Here is a 22,266-nt window from a genome sequence, read left to right on the forward strand (position 1 = left end):
CGTCCCATCATGCATCTGCCAAGTTAATCGATGTCTTGCGTGCTCGCCTGTCATAGAACTGGAAAGTCGGGACGGATTGCGTAGAGCGAGTCCAGCCCAGGCACTCGGGGCAGCAGACGGCGGGTGGGGTTCCCTAAAGCCAGGGGACCTTTTCAGCCCGCTAGCGCTGAAGCGTCGCTAGTCGACTGCTGAAGAGGGCTGATTTGCCTGCCTAGGCAATCTGGCTGCCCAAGCGTTGCGTTTGTGTGAGTGGACCTCTCGCAAGCTTCGCACCCCGGACCAATGATCGACGGCGGGATGGCCTGTGCACCCGATTCCACAAAGCCAAATGTACGCACTGGCCCTTCTTCCTTGTAGCCGGCTTTATCTTCTTATCGGGCAGCTAAGGTAAAGTATGTGGGTATCCAATGTGCGTCAATGCGTCGTCCCACGGTTCCAAATTTCTGAACTACGATCGCGGCAGCCTCGCGCCCGTTTGACACCAGCAAAGACATCTACCACTACAACAATCGCCCATACTATCAACCCCTCCGAACCCCTCCACCGGCAATACGGACCGCTTGACAGACCCGAATTTGTCTTTATCTTTATTCTCCGGCTGGGAAGTCCTTGTTGGGAGCACCTCCAAAATGTCTACGTTGAATGCCTTCCACGAGTCGCTGCCATGTACGTTTGTTATTCCAACCATCTGCCGCGCATATCCACCGACTAATGAACAACGCCCGCAGATATTGATGACGAGCCCACGCCAGCAGAGCGCGAAGCTGCCGAGTCCCTAATCCGAGCTGAATTATCCACCTTTGCCCCGGCGCCTGCGCCAAACTACAAAGAACCCTCCTTCTCCCCCCTCGTCGAACTCGAGCTGGAGCGCGTCGCCTCCAAGCAGCCCCTCAAAGCCATCGATCTCGAGCGTTATCAAACACAAGAGCCTTTCCCTGACTCCGTGGCGCCATCTACAGCAGAAGATCGTGTTCGCCTCGCCGATTCACTCCAGAAGGCCTACATATCCTACGCCTACCTCGATACTCGTGCTCAAAATCTGAACTTGTTGGACAAATGGGGAAAGAATGCGTGGTTGATCGGCAATTGGGGACTCGAAAATGAGCTGAAAGGCTTCGAGCGTGACCTCGCCGAAACGAAGCGTCTCATTGACGTGCTGACCGTCGCCCGGAGACGCCAGCAGGAAGAAGTAGCAGCAGAGATGAAGGGGCTCGAGGAGAATTGGAAGAAGGGCGTCGGAAGGACGCTCGAAACTGAGATTGCAGTCGAGCAACTGAGACGAGAAGTCCTAGAAGAAATGAGGGTAAGGGGCGGCTGAGACGCACCGCACTATGCATATACCGTAGCGAGGCAGCGCATCATGAGTGCCGCACCCCGCTGCAGCTGTACCAATGAAGATACCAAACCAATGATACCACCTGGAACACTGATTTTTACGAACGTCACGTCTTCGTGCACCGTGGAAGAAATATAATCTTTACTAACAGGTATCTGGACGTCACTTGCCGTGTCTCTTAGGGAGCGATGGGTAGGGGGTTCCGCCTAACGCCGTTGTGAATCTTGACATTCACCCTCTTCAACCTTCCCAATGTCTGCCATCCAAACTTGGATCATACGCAAAATCAAATATCTTCAGGTTCATCTCAGGCCGCTTGAAGCGGGTCCATCTCCTCGACACCAGTCTTGACCTCCTCGTACTTTGTCCGTCTCATGATGCCCTCAACGGGGCCAAGAAGTCTCTGGAAGGCGTTCTTGCCGAGACTCGCAACCTTGACATCCGTCGTCGCGACAATGCTAGCGGCGCGAGGGGCATCGTTCAAAAGCGCCAGTTCGCCAAAGAAATCTCCCTTGCTGTAATGCTTGACCGATTCCTTGACCCCGCCTTTGTAGGCATCGGCCTCGCCGCTTTCCAGAAGGAAGAATGCGTGACCTGGGTCCCCCTCCTTGATGATGGTTTCTCCAGGAGCGTACTTCTGAGTCTCCAGTGCGTCGGCAATCTTGGACCGCTCGTACGGCGTAAGGCTTTGTAACAAAGGAACCTCTTCGAGGAAACTCTCGTACATCCGTCGCCGAGCGAATGTCGACTCCATGAGAATACGGCGGAACGTCAGGCGATCGAGCGCCCAAAGGGTGCATCCAGATTCGGCAGAGATGACAGTCGCAGCTCGGGGAGCATTGTACATCAAGGCCAGTTCACCAAATGAGCCCCCTGCCTGGATGGTTCCGACTTTCTGACCCATGCCCTCGGGGCCAGGCTGCAAGGTACCGCTGTTGTTGACATATACGTCAAAGGAACCCTTCTCTACAACATAGAAGAAGTCGCCCGCGTCGCCTTGGCTAATAACCTGTGGCAGAGTGTTAGGAAGCTCCAGAACATTATCTTATCGACTCAACTTACCTTGATATCCTTGGCGGGAATGGGTTTCTCGTTCAGCGCACCGAGAATTTGGCCGCTCTGTTCCTCATCTAGGTGGGAGAACAAGAAATTACCCTCAATGGCAGTTTGCAAACGACCCAACTGCTCTTTGGTCTTCTCGTGATAAGGAGGCGACCAATTGTCGTATGTGTCGGCACTAGGCTTGAGAGACTCAGCAGAAACCGAGGTTCGGCGGCCAAAATTGTACTGGGCAGGGTAGCTCTCGGGGTTCGGTGGGCTCCTCAGCGCAGAAGGCGGAGCGTCGTCTGCGGCATCACCACCGAATGGGCCGTTGAACGTCATACCAGTATTCATACCGAAATTTGGTGATGTTGGAGAAGTAACAGTATCATTCTCTTCCTCTTCGATTACACGGTGAATGGCATTGCCTCCTGCGGGAGGTCCATCGGTAGGTCCTCCGAAAGGATTGGCGTTTGCCCCAAAAGGACTCTTGAACATGCCGGACATGGCTGCAGTATAGCTACTCGTACAAGGATTGATGTTTTCGATTCGAGAATATAGACCGTCACGATTCGCCTGGTGGAAGGTGTTCGATCGGCGCAGCGTTTAAGGACGTTGACGGTGAGTAGTTTGGTGGAGAGCTGAGTGCGACCTATTTGTGCTCAGATCAGCTTCGGCCCACAACGTCCACAGTAGCGTGAGGAATGTTGGAGGGTTGCCAGGTTCTCTGAGGTCTTCAGGGTGGATGGTGAACAAAAGAATGTTGTAAAATTGGTGGGGTCGTTGAGCAGGGTGCAAGTAAAGAAGCACCTAATGCTTCGTCCCCGCGTTCAGGCTGCACCAATCAAGCTGAACACCGCAGGCTAACGACTACGTAGGGTAGGTAGAGGCAGGAAAATGAAATGAAGCGGATCGTGTACAACAGGCTGGAAGGGCTCTGACGTAGTAGGGTGGCAAGATTTCGAAATAGATACCAAGCAAATAACAAGAGGAGAGACGGGATAAGTTGAATGTCATGGAACGCTCAAGTTGGAGATCAAGAGTCTGGTACAGATAACAAGAAGGTTGTGAAAAGAAAGCAGAAGCTGTCGTAGTGAGATGACAGGGAAGGTAAGGTCGGTGTTTGATGGGCTTGACCTTGACAATTGGGCTGGGGCTGCGCGTGGCAATAAATGGACGGGAGCTATTACTTACCACAGCGGGAGTAGCCAGCTAGTGGGTGATGATGATCTGGGCGGGGAGCTCGCTAGCTTTCGTGATATTGGCCACCGACTATTAGGAGGATGCTGTCAACCGTATACTGGAGCGAAGAACTGGCTGGACCGAGAAGGAGATTTGTCGATAGCTCAGACGCGGGATGAAGATCCCCGGGAGCAATGCGTGGGAGAGAGGAGGAAGAGAGAGTCGCTAGTTAGCTTCGTGCGGTGAAGTAACTCAGGGAACAGTAAGGTCGAGGTTGTGAATGCCGCTAGCTAAGAAATAGGACAGACGAGGGGCGAAGCAAGTGGCCGATTGCTCTGGTGCTGTCGTCCAGGTTCGAGGTTTGGTCACGAGGACAGCGTTCGCTTGTTTGTTCAGGTCGAGGGAAGCGGAAGGAGGCGACGAGGTGAGAGCACGAAATGAAGAATGGCAGAAGTGGAAAAGGCCAAGGGAAGGGAAGCTTTTTGGGTTCGGTTTAGGGACGCGGATTGCTCTGGGATGGGGGGAAAGAAGGTGGGGGGGTTGAGAAGCAGGAGGCACGGAGGGCCTTTGACGCATCGCTGCTTCCAGTCAAACAGCAGCAGCAAAGAAGCAGGTGCTCCCCTCCTTCCCACCTTCCATTGCTCCTCAATGTCCCCATCTCCTTCCACAGGGTGACGGTGAGGTCCTAGCTTTTGAGGGGCCCTGCTGCCCCGGTTGGCCAGTCATGACCGTCGAAGAGTTCTAGAAGGCGCACAGATCAACTTGTGGCCGGCTGCCGCTTGCCTTCCCTGCAGCCCGAAGTGTCCGGGCTTCACCTTCCAAGCCGCTTCGGTTGCGATTCTGTGCAGCTCTCAGCGACGCCTCTGACTGGCTCAACTTGCAAAATAACCCAGGCTTGCCAGGCATCCCAGGACACCTTGCCTGCTTTCATTCTATTGCCTCCTTGCCTCCTTGCCTCCTTGCCTCAGACGATATCCAGCCGGTACGTACTCTCCCACTGAGGCATCTTGGATCCCCTGGTTTCGGCCATGTCATCATGGGGACGGCCTCCCGTGGAATTTCAGGGCGCTTTCAGTGGGACTTCCCCGTCCGCCCGCAATTGCCCCTCACCAAACCTCTCCTGCCAGTGGCTCCTTCATTCGATAGCCCGCTGATCAAAGCCGGTACAACCCTTTTAGGGGTACAGGCAAGGGGGGACGATCCCTTTCCCAGCCAAAGTTGTGGGAGCTGCTTGGTCTCAGGATGCACTTTCTAAACGACACCTCGGCCTGCCGCTTTCACCAGGCCGCATTGTCGAGTTCTTTTCAGACAGCCAAGTCTCGCGTACAGCCGAATCCTTAATGCTTTACAACGGCCCATGTTTGTTTGCGAAATCATTGTTTCAAGCAATGGCCTGTTAGATGTGATGTAACACAGAGACAATTTGGGATGTTCGGTGACTTGTTCTGGAAACACTGGGGACTAGGTACACTGAAGCACCTACCTTTCATGATATGGTGACCATTTACTTCCAGATATTTCATCAAAATCCATTAGCCATGAAAATTCAAAAAATGTCCCTTGGTGAGACTCCCCTTCTAAACACTCGATGGCAGGTAATAAAAAAATCCAGACTTTATTTCAGTGTAAGCGTTCCACTGCTGCACTTTACACCAGCTATTGCCTGATACATGAGGGCTGAAGAGTATGATTAATAAATAGTTGTTCTAAAAACGACCCGGCGGCCATATGATGAAAATATTCCGTAAGTTGAGACATCGATGGAAAGTGAAGAACGAGTGTACGAGAGCTAGGTATCGTTTTGTCCAACTGCATTATGACAAAGTGCTAGCTAGGGCTGGCGAAAGAATCGGTATTACTCGTTTTCTACGATTTGTCAACCAAAGTTACACGAAGAAGACAACATTGCTTTTCGGGTCAAAATAGAATTCTCAACAGCATAGCCATTTGAAGCTAGGAAGACAAAGAGCACACGAAGTGTCCGAACTGTGCAACTGGGCGATGGACTCGATAGAGGGTCATAGGTAGCTAATTTCTCTCAAATTCCACAAATCCGATATGGTGTAGTGGCCAACATGATGCCCTCTCATTGGTAGTGAGAGGTTAGGCATAGCCCCGAGTTCGATTCTCGGTTTCGGAACATTTTGCTTTTTGGATCTACAACTGCAGAACGTTGGCAAAAATCTATATATGCGCGGCGCTGTAAATTTTTCTTGTGAGCAATTCGAGTAGAAGCAGTTCTGGCAACCTCTTGACGTGCATGTATCACTCTAGCTATTTTTCCCTGGGTACAAGTTCGCGGCGCCTCTGTATGCCTCGATGTGCAGTGCCTACACAATCGACCACTGAATGTCACTGAGAAGCACCAGGGTAGGGCTATGGATCTGTTTCTGTGAATGTCCCATTCTTAGAAACCTTTGGGGAGTTGAATTGGACAGTTACTCACCAAATAATTTCACTGAACATTCATATCTTGTAACGCCATTGCATCTTGTGGATGTTTATTACATCTTTGGTGTCTTTCATTTCCTTCGACTGATTGGCTCCTTCCATTGTTCCGGGCCTGCGTGTGTGCTTCTCAGAGGACGGTAACAGTTTACTATCGGTAGGGGCCCAGTTAACAACTGAACAGCGGCTGCCAGTGCTCCGTGTTAACGAGGAAGTGGATTGCTCAGCCACAACGCTAGACCCAATACATGCATTACGCGCCAAGCCACAATTACGCTGACTTCCGGCTCTCCTGTCTGTCCGGTCAAGCGCATTCTAGTTTGGACTTCCTCGACAGCAACCGATCGCCAACATCACCAACATCAATCGCGCGCATACGTTCTGAGTGCACGATTGCCCAAGATGCCCGATCCATCACCTGGCGTCAACCACGCCGACTCCATCGAATCGCAACATGACACTGGAAAGAAGGAAGACAAGAAGAAGAGCCGTCGCCCAGCGAGTATGTGGAAGCCCCGGAACGAAGCCAACCTCCCTTCGGCAATCGCGGAATCGCTGGCTAGCGATGAGAATGAAGATCGTGATACTGATACATGTTTCTGAACAGACACGGCATTCAGACAACAACGTTTGAAGGCATGGCAGTAAGTTTGGCAATATCTCTTTAGAGACAACTAGTCGCAAGGGAATCTCGGTGGCTAACTTCTACAGGCCAATTTTGACGCCCAAGACTGTCCTCCCTCTCTTCTTCACGATCGGAATCATATTTGCTCCGATCGGTGGACTCTTGCTCTATGCGAGTGCGAAGGTAAACATAGTCTCAATACACCGAAAAGGCCACTACTAAAACGCGCGTTTCAAAGGTCAAGGAAATTCGCATCGACTACACAAACTGCCTCACCGAAGCGACCTCGACTCTTGGTGAAATGGACTCGAAGTATATCAGCACTGCGTTTAAGAGCGACGACCAGACGAAGAATGCCGAGTGGGCTGTGACAACTGTCGATGTCACCGACGGACCGATTACATACGAGGCGAAGCAGTGCAGAATTCAATTCAGAATCCCTGAGGATATGGGACCGCCCGTCCTGTTCTACTACCACCTGACGAACTTCTACCAGAACCACAGACGTTATGTCGCTTCCTTCTACGACAAGCAGCTTAAGGGAAATGCCGAGTCCGCCAGCAACGTGAACAGCTCTTCCTGTGAGCCCCTTGAGTGGGATTCGGATGCCCTGAAGCCGTACTACCCGTGTGGTAAGTCTTTACGCAGTCCACTGGTTCATTAGATCACATACTTACACAGCGACAGGTCTGATTGCGAACTCCATGTTCAATGATACGTTCACTTCGCCCCGCATGCTTCAGGAGGACTCGATATACCCGATGAAGAACAACTCGGGTATCGCCTGGGCGTCCGACGCTGATCTTTATGGAGAAACCAAGTACGACCCAGCTGATGTCGTGCCGCCGCCAAACTGGAGAGTCCGGTATCCCAACTACACTACTGAGCACCCTCCACCCAACATCGCCGAGTGGCAGGCCTTCCAGGTTTGGATGAGGACTGCTGGATTACCAACTTTCAGCAAGCTCTACCAGCGCAACGACGACGAGACGATGAAGGCCGGCACATACGAGGTCAACATCACCGATAGTAAGTATTTATTCAATAACGCGACTCACTGTTCAGTACTAACCCAGACGCAGATTTCCCAACCACTGAGTACAAGGGAAGCAAGTCCATCGTCATCACCACACGAACGATCATGGGTGGCAGAAACCCTTTCCTGGGTATCGCCTACATAGTAGTTGGCGGCATGTGCATCCTTTTAGGTGTGATCTTCACTGTCACTCATCTTATCAAGCCGAGGTAAGGAAGCCACACTTCTACTTCTGTTCCAAACCCCTTGAAAATATTGATACTGATATCCCACGTAGAAAGCTTGGTGACCACACCTACCTCTCCTGGAACAATGCCCCTGGCTCCAAGCCGGGTGCCGGTCCTAGCTCGGCGATGGCTTCAGGTCGCGAAGTACGACCCGGCGAAGCCTAGAAGGCCCGCGATGAGTCGCTGCGGCCTCTTCGTGCGCGTGCAGCATCTGACTCAACCGAACCTTCTGTGACATCGACAAGATTGGCATACAGTGTGACGGCATCGTCAGTCGGGGGCCAACGCATCGTTTCCCCCCTGTCGCATCTGTGACGTTGGGCAAGCTGACGCAGCATTGATTTGGAAGGCCAGCATCGCGGCTTTTTTGCACGGAATGACATGAAATTGTACGAGTAACAGGGGCCCCGACTGAACGAGGGAAACTCCGCCCTTCACAGCGTCTCAGGCTGCCGAGGAGAGGTATCAGGAAGGGGGACTTTTGTTTATGGTAATCTTTACCGGCTGGTCAACGACGCGCATTGTTTGTTCTGCTTTCTCTTTTCATAAACTTTCTGGGTTTCCCCCCTGCATGATGATCTTTTTTCAGCCCTCCTCAAAAAACGAGGACGAGGTAGGAAACCAGCAGAAACCAAAAACGTTCCTTAGCCTACCGAGGGGATATGGAGTTCGAGGATTAAGGGTCAGGTAGACCATCAAATTATTTTTTCAAGGCATGATTAACTCCGTTCCGTCTAAAACACTCCGTCGTTGCTGGAGATTGACAAGCAGTGTCAAGGAGACTATCGAGTGCCCTCGCCCGCTTTCATGATGCAATCACATGGTACCAACAAGACTGAGCATATCCATTCGGGAATCATCGTGGATTAATAAGAAAGCTATCTGTTCCATCGCCCTGAAGGCCGCAAGAGGCGGCCCGCGTTCACCAAGATCCTCCCCATACTCTCCACCCTAGACGCCTACACAACAAATTTGATAATACAATTGATACCAAAAACAATGCACGCATGGAAAACGCTGCTTCCGTGTGTACCTGCGATTCGCCATTTCTCATCAAATGGTGCCCTCAATGAGTCAAAATGCTCAGTGCTTCCTCTTCTTGCGGCCGCGGTCGTCATCGTCACCGCCACGGGCGTCCTCACGATCACGCTTCTTGGCCTTTGCCTCGAGTTCGTCCCAGTCCTCACCCTCGTCTTCATCACTCATCTCGGCGTCATCCTCCTCGTCAGAGACGTTGGAGCCAAAGTCGGAGTCTTCCTCGCTCGATTCGGAAGCCTCGTCAAGCTCGTCGGACTCGATCTCAAAGTTACTCTCAGGCTCAGATTCCTCGCCCTCGTCGTCGGATTCTGCCTGCAAGAAGGACCAACCACCATCGATGAAGAACTGGTGCGTGTCGGCAGTGACCGTCTTCATAATTGTCGGCCAGTTCAGGTTGAGGGGACCCTCAGAGTATGCAATATCTGAAGAGTCCAAGAACTCCTTGACGTGGTCGAGGAACTCTACTGGAATAGTGTTGACGTGGTAAGGCGCCCTCGTGAAATCTTTGAAGACGAACACCAGATCGAAGTTCTTCAGACCGAACTGCACACGTTCCAAATGAGCCACTTCTATATCGTCCAATGTGATGACCATGAAAGGCGGCTCGACAACCTGGATCAGGCACTCCGTGGTGGGTTGGATGAAGACGTTGCTTCGGAATGGCACACCGTGGAAGCCTAGATCCCTGATGGGGACATCAACTTCGATGTTCTCGTTTTTGCCAGCCTCAGCAATCTTCTGGGCAAAGCCTTGGAACAGCCGGTCAAGCTCGGCACGGCGACGACGCTCCTCCTGCTCCTGCTCGAACTCGTCCTCGTCACCGTAACGGTATTTTCTCTTACGGTTGCCTGTCTCGTCGAACTGGATATCAGTCGCCTCGCGGTAAAACTGTACATCCTTGGTCTTCTTCTTGTTGGCAACCATGATTGGGTCTTTCAGGTGAATGTGGATGATGACGATCAACTCGTGCTGGCAAGGCTGGAAGAATAGGTGGCGAACGTTTGAGAACAAAATGTCGACACGTTGCTGCGTGCTAAGCGGCGACTGGTATCGAATACCATTCTGGTGGATCTCCACCTTACCAGGAACTCGCTTTCCTTCCATGGCAGGGCGAATGAAGACGTTGTCGAGCACAGCAGGACGGCGATCTAGTATAATTCGTCAGTAGGCTTCTCGGGGTGATCAAGGAAGGGGCTAGCTTACTTCTTATTTCGACGAGCTTGTCCTGCTCGACAACATCCTCCAGCTCCTTCTTCTCCTGCTCTTTCTTGTTCACATCCCGCTTCATATTGGAAATCTGGGTAGCGATTTCTTGGTAGCGGTCGCCATCCGTCGACCGGAAGGTCAGACTTCTTACGAAATGGGCTGACGCATCCTCGAAAGGCTGGTCGTCTTTGCGACCGACACCCTGACCAGGTGAGAGAAGATTGATTCTGAGGAACGACCAGTCACCCTCATCACTCTTGCTGGCATTCTTGATCGTGTTGATGTGGAACGGCACAGGGCGACCCATGACGGGAAGCACCACTGTGTCATTTCTCGCATCAACCACGATCTGCAGTTCGCGAACCTTGGGAGGGAATTGGTTGTCGCGCTTATATGAGTCAAAGCGCTTGAACTTCTTCACCTCCTTGCCGTTCTGCCCACTAGTAGACTCGGAGAAGCGCGCAAGGCCCTCCTTCTGCTTCTTTGAAGCTAAGTCCTTCTGATGTTCCCGGCGTCTTTTATCCGCATCGTCATCGACAGTGGTCGTCCGCTCGGATCTCAACCTCGTAGAAGTGATGTTTTTAGTAGCAACAGCACCAACTCGGGAATCCTTCTTCTCCTTCTTGGGCGTAGGCTGGGCCTCCTCCTCGTCTTTGAAGAAGAAGGAATTTGAATCCGCGTCGATAGGAGTATCTCCGGTGAAAACGACTGCCTCGCTCGATGTCACACGGATCGTGTCGGTGATGACCAAGGAGTAGATCTTGCTGTTCTTGTCTTGAGGTTGAGGGTTCTCAATATCGCTGAAGCCGGTTGTGATGACGAGAGTCATGCCATCCTTCAGAGCTCGGGAGTTCTTGGCGTTAAGAATCAAGGTCGGGTCTCTATTCTCCAAACCAACACCCCAACCAACGTTTTTCAAGAAGTGTTTCTCCAAATCGGGTTTCTTGGCCTTGATCATGCTCAAAGCCTTGTTGTAGACCTCCTTGATAACGACGCCATCGCGTACCTCTTTGAGAATCATATTGTGGATGTTGAAAAGAAGCTTGTAGTTGCTCTCTTGCGACTTGTTGGGATCTACAAGATAGGTACGCGCGATGGCCGAGCAGTACGACTTGTAGCGCAAGCCCATAGCAGCAACAATAGTGCCGGGGTGCAAAATGTCGTCGTTGCTCTCGGAGTTCATCTTCAAGTCGTATTTCCCACCGCTCTGCACAAGAGGGCCCAAAACCCAGTCCAGCTGTGCGGGGTCCAAGTCTGCGGGAAGTTTGGTCTTGTTTGGAAGCTCGACCGTCTTCCAGAACTTGTTATCGTCAAGCTTCTTGTCGACCTTGTCTGCCAGTGCGCTGTGCTTGACCTTCTTCTCCTTATCAAGAATGTCCGACATTTCTTCGAGGAAAAAGGGGGTCATCAAGGCGACGCAGGCCTTGGAAGCGGTTCGCATGGCTCGGAGCTCGGTTTCGTCCTTCACGGAGAAGGCGTGCTGTGACAGGGCTTGGGAAACGTCGACCTCTTCGATGTCTTTGCATTGATCGGCAAAAACCTTCTTCCACTCTTCGATGAAGGGACCCTTGGAGGTGTCCTTGGCAATAGTGCCAACTTTGCTCTGCGACACGATTGTGTTAGTGATGTTCGATGTTGGTCGCGCGTAGCAATGACTTACGCCCGAAGATTTGATGACTTCAGCGAGCTTGACAAAAAGCTTCTCGTTCTCAGCGGCGTCCTTGCCTCGAACGAGGACCTCGAGAGGGAATCGGCCATTCTTCAACTGTTCCAGATGTTTCGCTGAGATTGAGTTAGCTAACACTCGCTGCGTGTGCAACGCAGTGATGGCGAAAACTCCTCACCTTTCTTCGCAGTCGTGAGGATGTAGATCTTCTCGGTCGTGAGCAGCATCATCGTCGTCGGAAATTCGTAGCCAAGAAGCCAAAACTATTTGCGCAAAAAAAAAAAAGTCAGCTCTCGATCCGTACATGGTGATGATGGCAAACACAATGGAAATGTCCGTGTCGTCGCGGATTGGAAGGGAGGCGACTAACGTGCATGGCGTTGTTCTTGTGCAGCTCGGGGACCTCCTCCACCTTGCCCATCATCACGACGATGGACGAGGCGCCGTGGAAGATGTTGCCATCCTTGGATCGCAAGTCATTCTTCCAGGCGCTGGCGAGGCGCGAAGTGCGCTCATGGAAGGCCTTGTTGTCGATCTTGATCTCCGCCATCGTCGCTGCGTAGTGAGTGACGGATTTGGTGGCAGAGAAGGGGTTGAAGAACGAAAGGTTCCAGGTTGCTGCTGGCGACGCGAGATCCGAAAAATCCACCGCGTAAATTGGGAGAGGTAGGAGCTCTGCACGTGACCCGCCTCGCGCTTTCACTTTCTTCCCACCTAAGGTTCTTAGGCAGTCACGTCAGTTGGCTGCAAGTTGCTGGGGGTCGCGGCGCGATTGTTGGTGGAGTAAGGTGAGGTAAGGTAGCGTGGAGAAGCTGGCGGGGGTACGGAGCAGGTGAGTTGGGCCTGTTCAGTGTCCAGGCGGCGAGCTAGCGCGAAATGTGCTGAAGGAGTTGGAGCTTTGGCGACCTATTTAGTTGTTGACAGTGGTAAGTTGGTAATTGCGATGCAACTGGTAGGTTGACGTCAAAGCTTCCTCCCCGGCCCGCATCTTGAACTGCCCGTAGTTCTTTGCAAAGTCCTTCATGGAATTCCCCTCAGAACAGCAAATTAAAGCCAATCCTCAGAGACCCATAGAGGGAAGGAGCAGGTCCAGTACGTCATGCGATAGATCGGACAGTGCTTACCTTCCCTAAGGTACCTTACCTTAGCAGCATCATTGCTGAGAGCGTCAGCGACTCAAAGTCAGAGTCCTGAAGAGCCTACTTATCCCGAACTTCATGAAGACCAAGTGCTCGCAAGAAGGCATCCGCAGGGACGGAAGAAGGACGGGTCACCCCCAAGTTTTGAGAAGCTCTAGATGTATCTTGCTCTTGCTAATTCTGTAGTCTAGTGTAGACTTGGCAATTCGGTCGGCAATGATAAAAAACACCGGGTTCATAGCATCTAGTGCTTGATTCTTCTAATTGACACAGGTACACAACACTGATAAATCAAACCTCTCCATGCGTAAGGTAGAGACTCAACTCCATATTTTCCCCATGCAAGTCATCCCCAATCCCCAAGGAAGCAAACGAGACGGCTCTCCACTGAAAAAAAAGGTTTCCCACCTGTTACCGACACTCTAAGGAAGTATCCGTACCCGAGAGTGCCCTACCGAATTGCCCGACCGTTCCTTGAGTGACTTCCAGGTTACAGTCGGGTGTCCCAAGCGACACCGGCATCGCGCCGGGACAGCATTCAACCGGAAGACCCAGAAATTTGGCAAGAGGGGGAAAGAACGCTCTCTCGGCCCGCCCGATTTTCGGGATGTGGAGACGGGACTTATACGCAACCCCGCGTAAACCCCTCGGATGAAATAAAAGAAGGCATTTCATAAACCTCACTTTTCTGACTTTGAAGATATCACCTCGCCAATCTAAACCATCACATCGAGGTACATGAGCTCATTCTCAAGGTTCCTCAACCTTTTTAAACCCAAAAAGATAGCAGTCATACCCCCCAAAGTAACAGCATCACTACCAAGAAACCCCTCCTCCTCCTCCTCCCCCTTCACAAACCCCCGAATACCATCCAAAATGCGTCTCCCCTACGTCCCCAACCCTCCCCAAACCACAACCCCCGAAGACGCAGCCATCGTCTCCCGTATCCAAGCCCGCCGCGCGCCCCGCCCCCCTTCAGGCCCTGGACCTGACCCTCCTGCACGCGCCCCCCGTCGCCGACGGCTGGAACTCCTTCCTCGGCGCCGTCCGCACCCAGACCACCATCCCCGCCGACCTCCGCGAGCTGGCAATCTCCCGCGTCGCCGTCGTTAACAAGGCCTGGTACGAGTGGGGCCATCACGCGCCCCTCGCCGTCGCCGCCGGTGTCTCCCAGGAGGGCATGGACGCCATCAAGACCGAGACCCCGCTCGAGCTGGCGAGCCGCCCCGCGCTGTACCTCAGCGAGAAGCAGTGGGCTGTGCTCGTCTACTCGGACGAGATGACGAGGAACGTCAGGGTCAAGGACGAGACGTTTGCCAAGCTCAAGGAGCTGTTTAACGAGAGGGAGGTGGTGGAAATTACGACGACGGTGAGTTGTTCTTCTTTCCCCCGTGGAATGGGGATGAGAAGGAGTTTGGGGTGACAAGTGAGAGAAGCTAACGAATGAATCCAGGTTGCGTGCTATAACTGTGTGAGCAGATTCCTGGTGGCTCTCGATGGTAAGATGAAACCTTCCACGTCTTCAAGTCGAATCGATTCTGACATTCAAGCAGTCGGTGAGAGGAACAGCACTGGGCCTGACGACGTGGCTCTGCCTTCCCACTAAGCCGAAGTACGCACGGGACAGGATCAAAATGGTATGCTTAAGCCAGGGGGTCTTGTATTGGATTGGAAAATGAAAAGACTAACTGATCAAGTGTAGTGTAAATATGCCATGTGGCTAATGATGCTGTGAAAAAAGGGGTATCTCATCTAAGTGAAGTGATGTGTAAATCCTCCCGATAAACGGTCCAAAAAAGTAAAAACTACCTTCACCCCCAATCCTCTCTGTGAACCTGCCATGAGTCTCCCGTGAGCCTTCGTGTCCGCCTTGCGCCTGTGACCCCTCCGTTTTCTTCATAAAGTTCGTGTCCGCAGTGAAAAAATTATGCGGGCGTGGGAGAGCTGACAGATGGTCTGCCAGCGAGGCCCTCCCCAAGATGCTTTTCCGAGGCCTCAAGCTGAGTGCCACCAGATAATATGTCGTCTGTTCAATATGCATATGCAAGTGTTCATACGTCGTTAGTGCCATGTAATCTGTAGTCGTAAGCCGGTAAATCGTTCTTCGTCGTAGTTCGCGTATATGTAGGTGCCGTCTATAGAGTCTCGACGCTCTCCCACGTCTGCCGCAAGCCACACTCCCCGAATCCATCGTCGTATCAAATTGTGAGCTTGGAATCAGCCAACTCTTGTTCGATGGATCTTTCAATGGAGGAGCGTCGCTTGTGCATCCGGGGACTCTTTTGCAGTTCCTGAACCACACCCGCCCACCCCAGCTTGTGCCCGGGTTGCGTAATCTCGCGATGGCCGATAGCTTGGGTAGTTAGCCTTCGCAGCGGCGGCCGCTCTCGAATCTCCTCCGTCAAGGCGCGCGTCAAGTGGGCGTTCAAGTTGGTCATGGGGGGCGTGAAGGGAGAAACAGGGGTCTTTTCTGGGTCTCTTTGCGGTGTCGTTGGTGTTGCGACGGGCACTTGACGTTCTGCTGTGACGTTCGCCCGGTCCGCGACCACACCCATGTATACTACGAGGAAGCGCATCCTCACGAGATCCAGCCGGCGCACACGCTCCTCGAGATCGCGGCGCTTGCTCGCCCAGAGAAGACGGGCGCTCAGGCGTAGAGAAGTGGTATCTTCGGAGAGAAGTAGCAAGTTGATCTCTTCACGCAGGTCGTCGCCGCCCTTCTGGATCTCGCGCAATAGTCGACCTAGGCGGAGCTTATCTTCAAGGCGCTGGACCTTGGCAACATCCCGGTCGTAGCTCTCGTTCTCCTCGACCGAAAAGTCGACGGCATCGATAAAAGATGTGATCTCGTTGGGAGCAACACGATAGGCAGTGATATATGTTGTCAGGATCTGGGAGAGTACGACGAGGGAAAGGAGGAGCGCGGTCAGGATTAGGACGAACGTCCACTGGCGCACCTCGGTCTCGGCCATGGCGGAGAGCGAAGCACGTAAGAGAAGAGTGTAAGTGGCGGGTCAACTGGCGAGAAACTATCGCACCATGATGCGACGGAAGAGTTGTTGGTCAATAAGTATGCGTAGGCCTACACAGGTACAGGATCCGCGACGGACAAAGGTAGTGTTCGAAGTAAAGAGACGGCACAGTCGATATGTGAAGGAAAGAAGGAGGCAACGTTGATGACGACGGAAGTGTGTACACAAAATCGGAGGGGGGAGGGCAAGGAGGGCATGGAGGGCTTCGCGGTGGTATTATTACTGTACTCCCGTCATGACCGTTGACGGCAGGAGTTGGTCGTTCCGCTCCGCGCAGTGCTGTGCGCGCCAGTACGACGTTAGGGTCTGTAAGTCGGGTTCCAGATGCAGCGCAATCAAATAATGCCTCCTCTTCCTTGCCTTTTCCTGCCCCTCTTGGATGCGGCCTCCCTTGCATCTTTCTGCTCGTGAGGTGCAGCCACTGGGCGGCATGAGCCAATAAATGGCACCGAGGTCGCTCCTGACGGGTCCCGTTCGTCGACCGTGGGATGCGACGCTTCCATGGTTGGTGGTCTCCCCTGCAGCTGCATATTGGAGCGTCACCTGTCACTGGACAGACGAGGGTGAACTTCTGTATCCAGCATGGCTTCACTGTGGCCTGAACGTGGCTCGAGAACCGATCCGATGGGGCCGGTGTTCTTCTTCTGCCCTAGACGGTGGGAACTTGGAAGTCAAGAGAGAGAAGGGGGGCCTATCACCGAGGGCTGAGCTTGTGACCAGCAGTAGCACCCATCATCGCAGCCCTCATCTTCGGGGCTTCGTTTGGTGGGATTTGTGCGTATCCACTGTGCTGCATATCGTAGGCAAAGTCCACCGACTGGCGACAAGAAGGGGAGAAATACTCGGGCACATTAGATTAGCACTTCTGGCGGTCGAAGACGCGACGGGAAGGGCTAGAACCTAGAACCTGGAACCCAGCATTGCGGACGGCGGTGGGCGATAGGCGAGGGGTAAGTTCCATGATGAGGGGTTGTCTGGCGGTCAGCGAGCGAGACAAGATGAGACGACTCGGACGAGGCGAGGGCGGAAGGGCATGTCTGCTTGTGCTGGTGCGATTTGCCTAGCCAAAATAGTGATGAAGAGAGGATGGATGGCATAGAAGGCATAATTACCACTGGCGTAATCAAAGTGTGCAGCTGCAGGTTTGTTCGCTTGTCTCCAGTACCTTGATTTCAGTCAGGTACCTTACATAGTTTGGAAGCGCCATAATGTGCCATCCGAACAACTGCAACCTGCGGGTTCTGTTTGGCTCCACGCACCAGCCATGTAAGAGGCTGGACACTTGCATCTTAGTGGCCTACTCGCTTTTAACCCTTGCACTTGCGCTGCGTTTGTGCTGCACTTCAGGTCAGCGGGGGAAAATTAACTCTCTGGATCGCCGGTAGGTGCATGATGGGTGCTAAAGTAGCCAAGCCGCCATAAGAACTGGGCGCTCATGTTCACTACTTGACGCTGCCAGAATAAGGTACGGCAAGATGATTTCGCGAGGACAAGCCAAATAACTATGGCGTTGAGACCTGATGTGAGAGCGAGCGTTTTCTCCAACCTGCCCCCCGAGATTGCCATCAGTAAGCTGTGCAACTGCGGCACTATCGGACAAGATGGAATCTACCTTATTTCTAGCAGGAGATATGGAACAAGTGGAGGACATTTCAGCATCCCCAGATCCACTTTCCCAATCTATATCCCGGGTTCTACATACCCACGAGGGAAGTCACGCCTGGGTTAGGTTTGGAAGCCACACATTGTCACGTTCAAAGGGTACAATCAAGTGAGGTTGTTGAGTCAATTCATCTCTACCTGCAGGACTACTTGGGGATATGCATTTTCGTGCAAGGGGTATCAAATTTCGTCTGTGTCCTCAATCCTGCCAACCGTCACCCTCACCAAGTTGGCGAGGGGATTTAGTGCTGCTTAGCCTCGGCCTGCTTCTGAATATCGTGCTCGGCACCGCGCTGCTGAGTCTTGCCCGTGTCGTGGAGACCCTCGTAGTGTGCCTGACCAGCCTTGTCACCGGTGAGACCAGCGACGGCACCACCAATAGTGCCTTGGACACGGTTGCCGATGCCAGAAGTATAGTCGTTGAGCTGGCCCTTAGCCTCCTGCTGCTGACCCTCGAGGTTCTGTTCACGACCTTGCTGCTTCAAATTCTGTACTCATGCTATCAGCTTACTGAACGCCTGTTAAGAAGGGAGCGGAATTTGTCGGTAAGCTTACCTCGGAGCCGACGAGACCACCAACAGTCTCCTTAGCAGAGCCGACGGTCTGGTTCCAGGAGCCGCCAGCACGATCGGGGTCGTCCTTGGTCACACCACCAGCGGTAGCAGTGAAGCCGGGAACCTTAGCGGTAGCGTGAGAAGCATCGTGCTCGACCTGTGCCTTATCCTGCTTGGCCTCTCCCTTGTTCTGGTCGGCAGTGCTGCCGGTCAGAGAGCCGAGGAGGTTCTGGGCAGCGCCAGAGGCAGAGTCGACGTACGACTTGAGGGTGGAAGTGTTATCGTTGTTGGCAGACATAATGAAGGTTGTGTGATTTGTTTGCTCTGATGAGTTTGATCGAGGGAATAATGTGAAGTTTCTTGTAGGTTGCGTTTGATGAATGACGTGAGTTGTTGAAGTAGAGGAAATGGAGTGTTACTGTTGAGGAGGATGGATGGTATTTATGAATGGGAGAACCACGTCCAGACTCCTCCACTTCCCTCAGGCAGGGAGCATGTGAATCGCCATTGTTCTGGCAACCGCGATGGTATTTGCCAGACGGAGCTGAAGGTGTGATGTCATTTTTGAGATGGTTCTTGTGGTTGCAAGAGCAGAGGAGGGGGCCACTTTGGGTCATTGTGGAGGACAAACGCGGGATGGAGGGGCAGCTTCGTACCCTGCGCACCTTCCATGATGTCATTTTGCGACTTCACGCCTTCCGAACTAACGACCACGCCATCGTCGCGGCATCGCCCCTATCCCCCCAAGTTCCCAACGCACCTTCAGGCTTCGCGCTTTTCGTCTGGAAAGATGAGACGTCTTGCATACGGCCTAAGGTAGGCCATGTGAGCCCACAACAGACGTAATGAGGACCAGTCTGGACCTTCCCTCTCCGACACATTGCCATTTGAGGAATGGTTGATGATGCACATCTTCCGCCCGCCTTGGCAAGAGCTATCCCCCCAACTTGCAGGCTGTCAGACATGACCATGCCGCAGCGAAAACGCCTGCCTGCCTGCCTACCTACTAGTCGATGCCAGCGTGGGTAGGCAAGTAGGGTATCAAGATCGCATTCGTACTGCAGGTCGTGTACGGCAAATTCATCCTTGCCTTAGCCCGCTGAAGAAGCCGGACAACCGGTGACATTACGCTTGCCCTACCAAGCTTGCTTGCACTGGTTGATGATTTCAGACAACACGCCCTTGATACCTGTGATGTTCCTAAAGAGACCGGCCCATGGCACCTGAGGAACCATGTCAAGACTTAAGCATAGTCTGTGATTTCAGATTGTCATTTGCAGGAGATACGGTTGGCTAGCACATGGAGGTCTGCTTTGCTTATTTGTTCATAGCTCGAAGCTTCTCTGTTTTCATTCATGCTGGGAGAAGTTTTTTCGATGAGGTCGCTCACAACCATAGTATACAGGCCAAATTCTTCATGGAAACAGCCGATTGCCGCCGTGCCGGCTCTTGCCAGCGCCTGGTCTGTCCAACCAGTATCTCAACTCTCCGTGTTCCCCGATCCCAACTCCAATGTCCCTGAGCAAAAACGAAAGGCTGGCTGTTAAGGTATCTCAAATGTGGGTTTTAATACAAGCTACTCCGGGTTGGAAAGACTCGGGTGTCTTCCTGCGTAGTCCTCAACGAGCTCGCAAGCGTCGAATACTGAAAAGTGCAGGTGTTGATACGCAGGTGCGCATCATGTCGGGCATACTGACTGCCCTTAATGCTGGCTCCACTGGATAGTATTGAGGTCAACACCCTCCTGCACCAACTCCCAAAGCGGGCTCAGCTCGCGCAGGAAGTCGACTCTCTCCTTGACTGCCTTGAGAACGTAGTCAATCTCCTGCTCGGTGGTGAAACGACCAATACCAAATCTGATACTGCTGTGCGCACTCTCGTCGCTGTTACCCAAAGCACGAAGAACGTAGCTGGGCTCCAGGGAAGCAGAGGTGCAGGCACTGCCGGAAGACAGCGCAATATCCTTCAGGGCCATCAAGAGAGACTCGCCCTCAACGTAGGCAAACGAAACGTTGACGCATCCAGGGTAGAAGTGCTCAGGGTCGCCGTTCTGGGTGGTGTGTTCCAGCGACAACAAGCCGTTGAGGAGTCGGTCGGACAAGAACTTGATACGCTTCGAGTCATACTGATAAATCTGTTAGCTACTGTGTACCATCGCAAGATTCCATAAAGAGAGCACATTGATCGGTGTAGGGTCAGACAGGTTGCTATTTTTCAACATGGACGTCCTTGTCACGGGACATTCAGAAAGCCATGCATGTAGGAGCGAATCATCACGTAGATAGGCTAGGGAAAGGGCAAGAAATGAAATCTTTCACGTACCTCCATTTCCTCATAGGCGATGCGGCACGCCTCGCCAAAGCCAGCAATCAGTGGCGGTGCGAGAGTACCGCTTCGCAATCCTCTCTCCTGCCCGCCTCCGCTGATAATAGGGTCAAGTCTGACTCTGGGCCGGCGGCGAACGTAGCAAGCTCCAATGCCCTTGGGGCCGTAGATCTTGTGTGAGGAGATGGACATCAAGTCGATGTTCATCTTGTTGACGTCCATGGGGATCTTTCCGACAGCCTGTGCAGCGTCGGTGTGGAAGAATGTCTTCTTCTCGCGGCAAAGCTTTCCAATTGCCTCCAGTGGCTGGATAACTCCGATTTCGTTGTTCACGGACATAATGCTAACAATAGCAGTGTCCGGACGAATTGCTGCAGCTAGCTCTTCCATGTCAATCAAGCCAGAGTTCTTGACCGGGAGGTATGTGACTTCGAAGCCCTCATCTTGTAGATGTCGGCAGCTGTCGAGAACGCACTTGTGCTCCGTCTGCGAAGTGACAATGTGCTTCTTCTTTCCAGATCTGCCAAAGAACCTTGCGACTCCCTTGATGCTCATGTTGTTGCTCTCGGTGGCGCCGCTCGTGAAGATAATTTCCTTGGGATCCGCACCGATAAGCTTCGCTATGTGCCCTCGGGCCTCCTCAACCGCTTCCTCACTTTCCCATCCGTATGCGTGTGTTCTCGAATGCGGGTTTCCGTAGATACCAGTCATGAACGGTAGCATGGCATCGAGGACACGAGGGTCGACTGGAGTTGTGGCTTGCATGTCAAGGTAGATGGGCCGCTGACCTTCCTCCATCGTAGTGACTTGCTTCAGAACCTCAGCCATGGGGCTAACCATGACATTTGAGGCATCGGGAGACTGAGGAACAACATCGATAAAGTCCTTCTTGTCAAGCTTGATGGCCGTTTCGATGTTGACCTGCGCATTATCACGTTTCGTTTCCGAGACGTATCTGCGCTGCTGAGATAATCTGTGGGTTGGCGCAACCGCCACCCTTGATAATGAAGAAATGCCTCGTGAGGGGACACCCGGCACCTGGGTGTAGCGGCAGAGGCGACCAGCCTGCCTGAGGGCGGATGATGTGATGCTAGCCATGATGTGTTTGGTGTTGATGGCGTAGGGAAGAAAAGGGACGCGAGCTTCAAGGAGAAGAAAAAGGAAAAGGGAAATTCTAGAAGGAGGAGAAGCTACCCTACTAACTATGGGGATAGTTTTTTTCGTGACAAATTGCATCGGAGACCGCCTCGGGGTCGGGGATAAACACACGGGCCGTGATTGGCCAGATCTGGCGGTTGATGACGTTCCTCATTTAGCTGCAGTCCTTTTTGGGAGGCGGTTTCGGCTGCGGCACCTGTCAGGACCGATACCCCCGAAAAAAGCAGAAGCCCAAGATTGGGCCGCGCCTCGTAAGGTCAAGCACAGGCGGGCGCGGCAGGGAAGCCGAAGCTTGCAAAGGGATGGTCCCTTCCTGGACACAACCTTCCCACGCCATAGAGTGCCTTACCTAACGTGCCCTTGCTCAAGGATGATTAGCTAAACAAAACGTAAACGGGCAGGCCTCCCAGGACTTGGACAAAGTGAATTGGGTCTTTGCTGAAATGCTGAATGCGGCCAGGCGACTGGGGACGAGGATCTTTGCAGAGACGGGCTCTCGGAGTCGCCCTGCTCTTCCACCGCTTTCGCCGCGACCGAGCAACTGTATTCCACTTGCCTTTCTGCCTTTTGCATTGTTCAATTTCCCAAACC

General features: G+C 52.9%; 8 protein-coding genes and 1 non-coding gene across 9 annotated transcripts; 4 read left to right on the forward strand and 5 right to left on the reverse strand.

Moving 5' to 3' along the window:
* Positions 1–629: 629 nt before the first annotated feature.
* Positions 630–1,318, forward strand: N0V96_005135 (uncharacterized protein; the record flags this gene model as incomplete). The annotated part of the gene is made up of 2 exons (XM_053191300.1): positions 630–666; positions 729–1,318. 2 exons carry the CDS (start codon positions 630–632, stop codon positions 1,316–1,318), a joined length of 627 nt encoding a protein of 208 aa, XP_053051283.1.
* Positions 1,319–1,643: 325 nt separating this feature from the next.
* On the reverse strand, positions 1,644–2,884 carry N0V96_005136 (uncharacterized protein; the record flags this gene model as incomplete). Its single annotated transcript, XM_053191301.1, has 2 exons — positions 1,644–2,345; positions 2,399–2,884. The coding sequence occupies 2 exons, from the start codon at positions 2,882–2,884 to the stop codon at positions 1,644–1,646; spliced, it is 1,188 nt and encodes a 395-aa protein (XP_053051284.1).
* A 2,727-nt stretch (positions 2,885–5,611) lies between these two features.
* N0V96_005137 lies at positions 5,612–5,699 on the forward strand. Its single transcript has one exon. It is a non-coding gene; the product is annotated as a tRNA-Glu (tRNA).
* A 710-nt stretch (positions 5,700–6,409) lies between these two features.
* LEM3 (alkylphosphocholine resistance protein lem3) lies at positions 6,410–8,060 on the forward strand (the record flags this gene model as incomplete). Its single annotated transcript, XM_065757314.1, has 7 exons — positions 6,410–6,509; positions 6,615–6,651; positions 6,719–6,815; positions 6,871–7,264; positions 7,320–7,661; positions 7,715–7,877; positions 7,946–8,060. The coding sequence occupies 7 exons, from the start codon at positions 6,410–6,412 to the stop codon at positions 8,058–8,060; spliced, it is 1,248 nt and encodes a 415-aa protein (XP_065614083.1).
* Positions 8,061–8,978: 918 nt separating this feature from the next.
* Positions 8,979–12,355, reverse strand: SPT16 (FACT complex subunit spt16; the record flags this gene model as incomplete). The annotated part of the gene is made up of 5 exons (XM_053191303.1): positions 8,979–10,081; positions 10,137–11,742; positions 11,800–11,921; positions 11,984–12,068; positions 12,176–12,355. 5 exons carry the CDS (start codon positions 12,353–12,355, stop codon positions 8,979–8,981), a joined length of 3,096 nt encoding a protein of 1,031 aa, XP_053051286.1.
* Positions 12,356–13,247: 892 nt separating this feature from the next.
* N0V96_005140 (uncharacterized protein) lies at positions 13,248–14,550 on the forward strand (the record flags this gene model as incomplete). Its single annotated transcript, XM_053191304.2, has 4 exons — positions 13,248–13,256; positions 13,870–14,313; positions 14,398–14,443; positions 14,498–14,550. 4 exons carry the CDS (start codon positions 13,248–13,250, stop codon positions 14,548–14,550), a joined length of 552 nt encoding a protein of 183 aa, XP_053051287.2.
* Positions 14,551–15,142: 592 nt separating this feature from the next.
* N0V96_005141 (uncharacterized protein) lies at positions 15,143–15,916 on the reverse strand (the record flags this gene model as incomplete). Its single annotated transcript, XM_053191305.1, has 1 exon — positions 15,143–15,916. One exon carries the CDS (start codon positions 15,914–15,916, stop codon positions 15,143–15,145), a length of 774 nt encoding a protein of 257 aa, XP_053051288.1.
* Positions 15,917–17,880: 1,964 nt separating this feature from the next.
* N0V96_005142 (uncharacterized protein) lies at positions 17,881–18,490 on the reverse strand (the record flags this gene model as incomplete). The annotated part of the gene is made up of 2 exons (XM_053191306.1): positions 17,881–18,126; positions 18,194–18,490. 2 exons carry the CDS (start codon positions 18,488–18,490, stop codon positions 17,881–17,883), a joined length of 543 nt encoding a protein of 180 aa, XP_053051289.1.
* A 1,404-nt stretch (positions 18,491–19,894) lies between these two features.
* On the reverse strand, positions 19,895–21,615 carry NFS1 (cysteine desulfurase; the record flags this gene model as incomplete). The annotated part of the gene is made up of 2 exons (XM_053191307.1): positions 19,895–20,317; positions 20,515–21,615. The coding sequence occupies 2 exons, from the start codon at positions 21,613–21,615 to the stop codon at positions 19,895–19,897; spliced, it is 1,524 nt and encodes a 507-aa protein (XP_053051290.1).
* Positions 21,616–22,266: the final 651 nt, after the last annotated feature.

Source organism: Colletotrichum fioriniae, assembly GCF_027942845.1.
Source record: "Colletotrichum fioriniae strain IMI 355084 chromosome Unknown scaffold_5, whole genome shotgun sequence".
NCBI lineage: Eukaryota > Fungi > Ascomycota > Sordariomycetes > Glomerellales > Glomerellaceae > Colletotrichum > Colletotrichum fioriniae.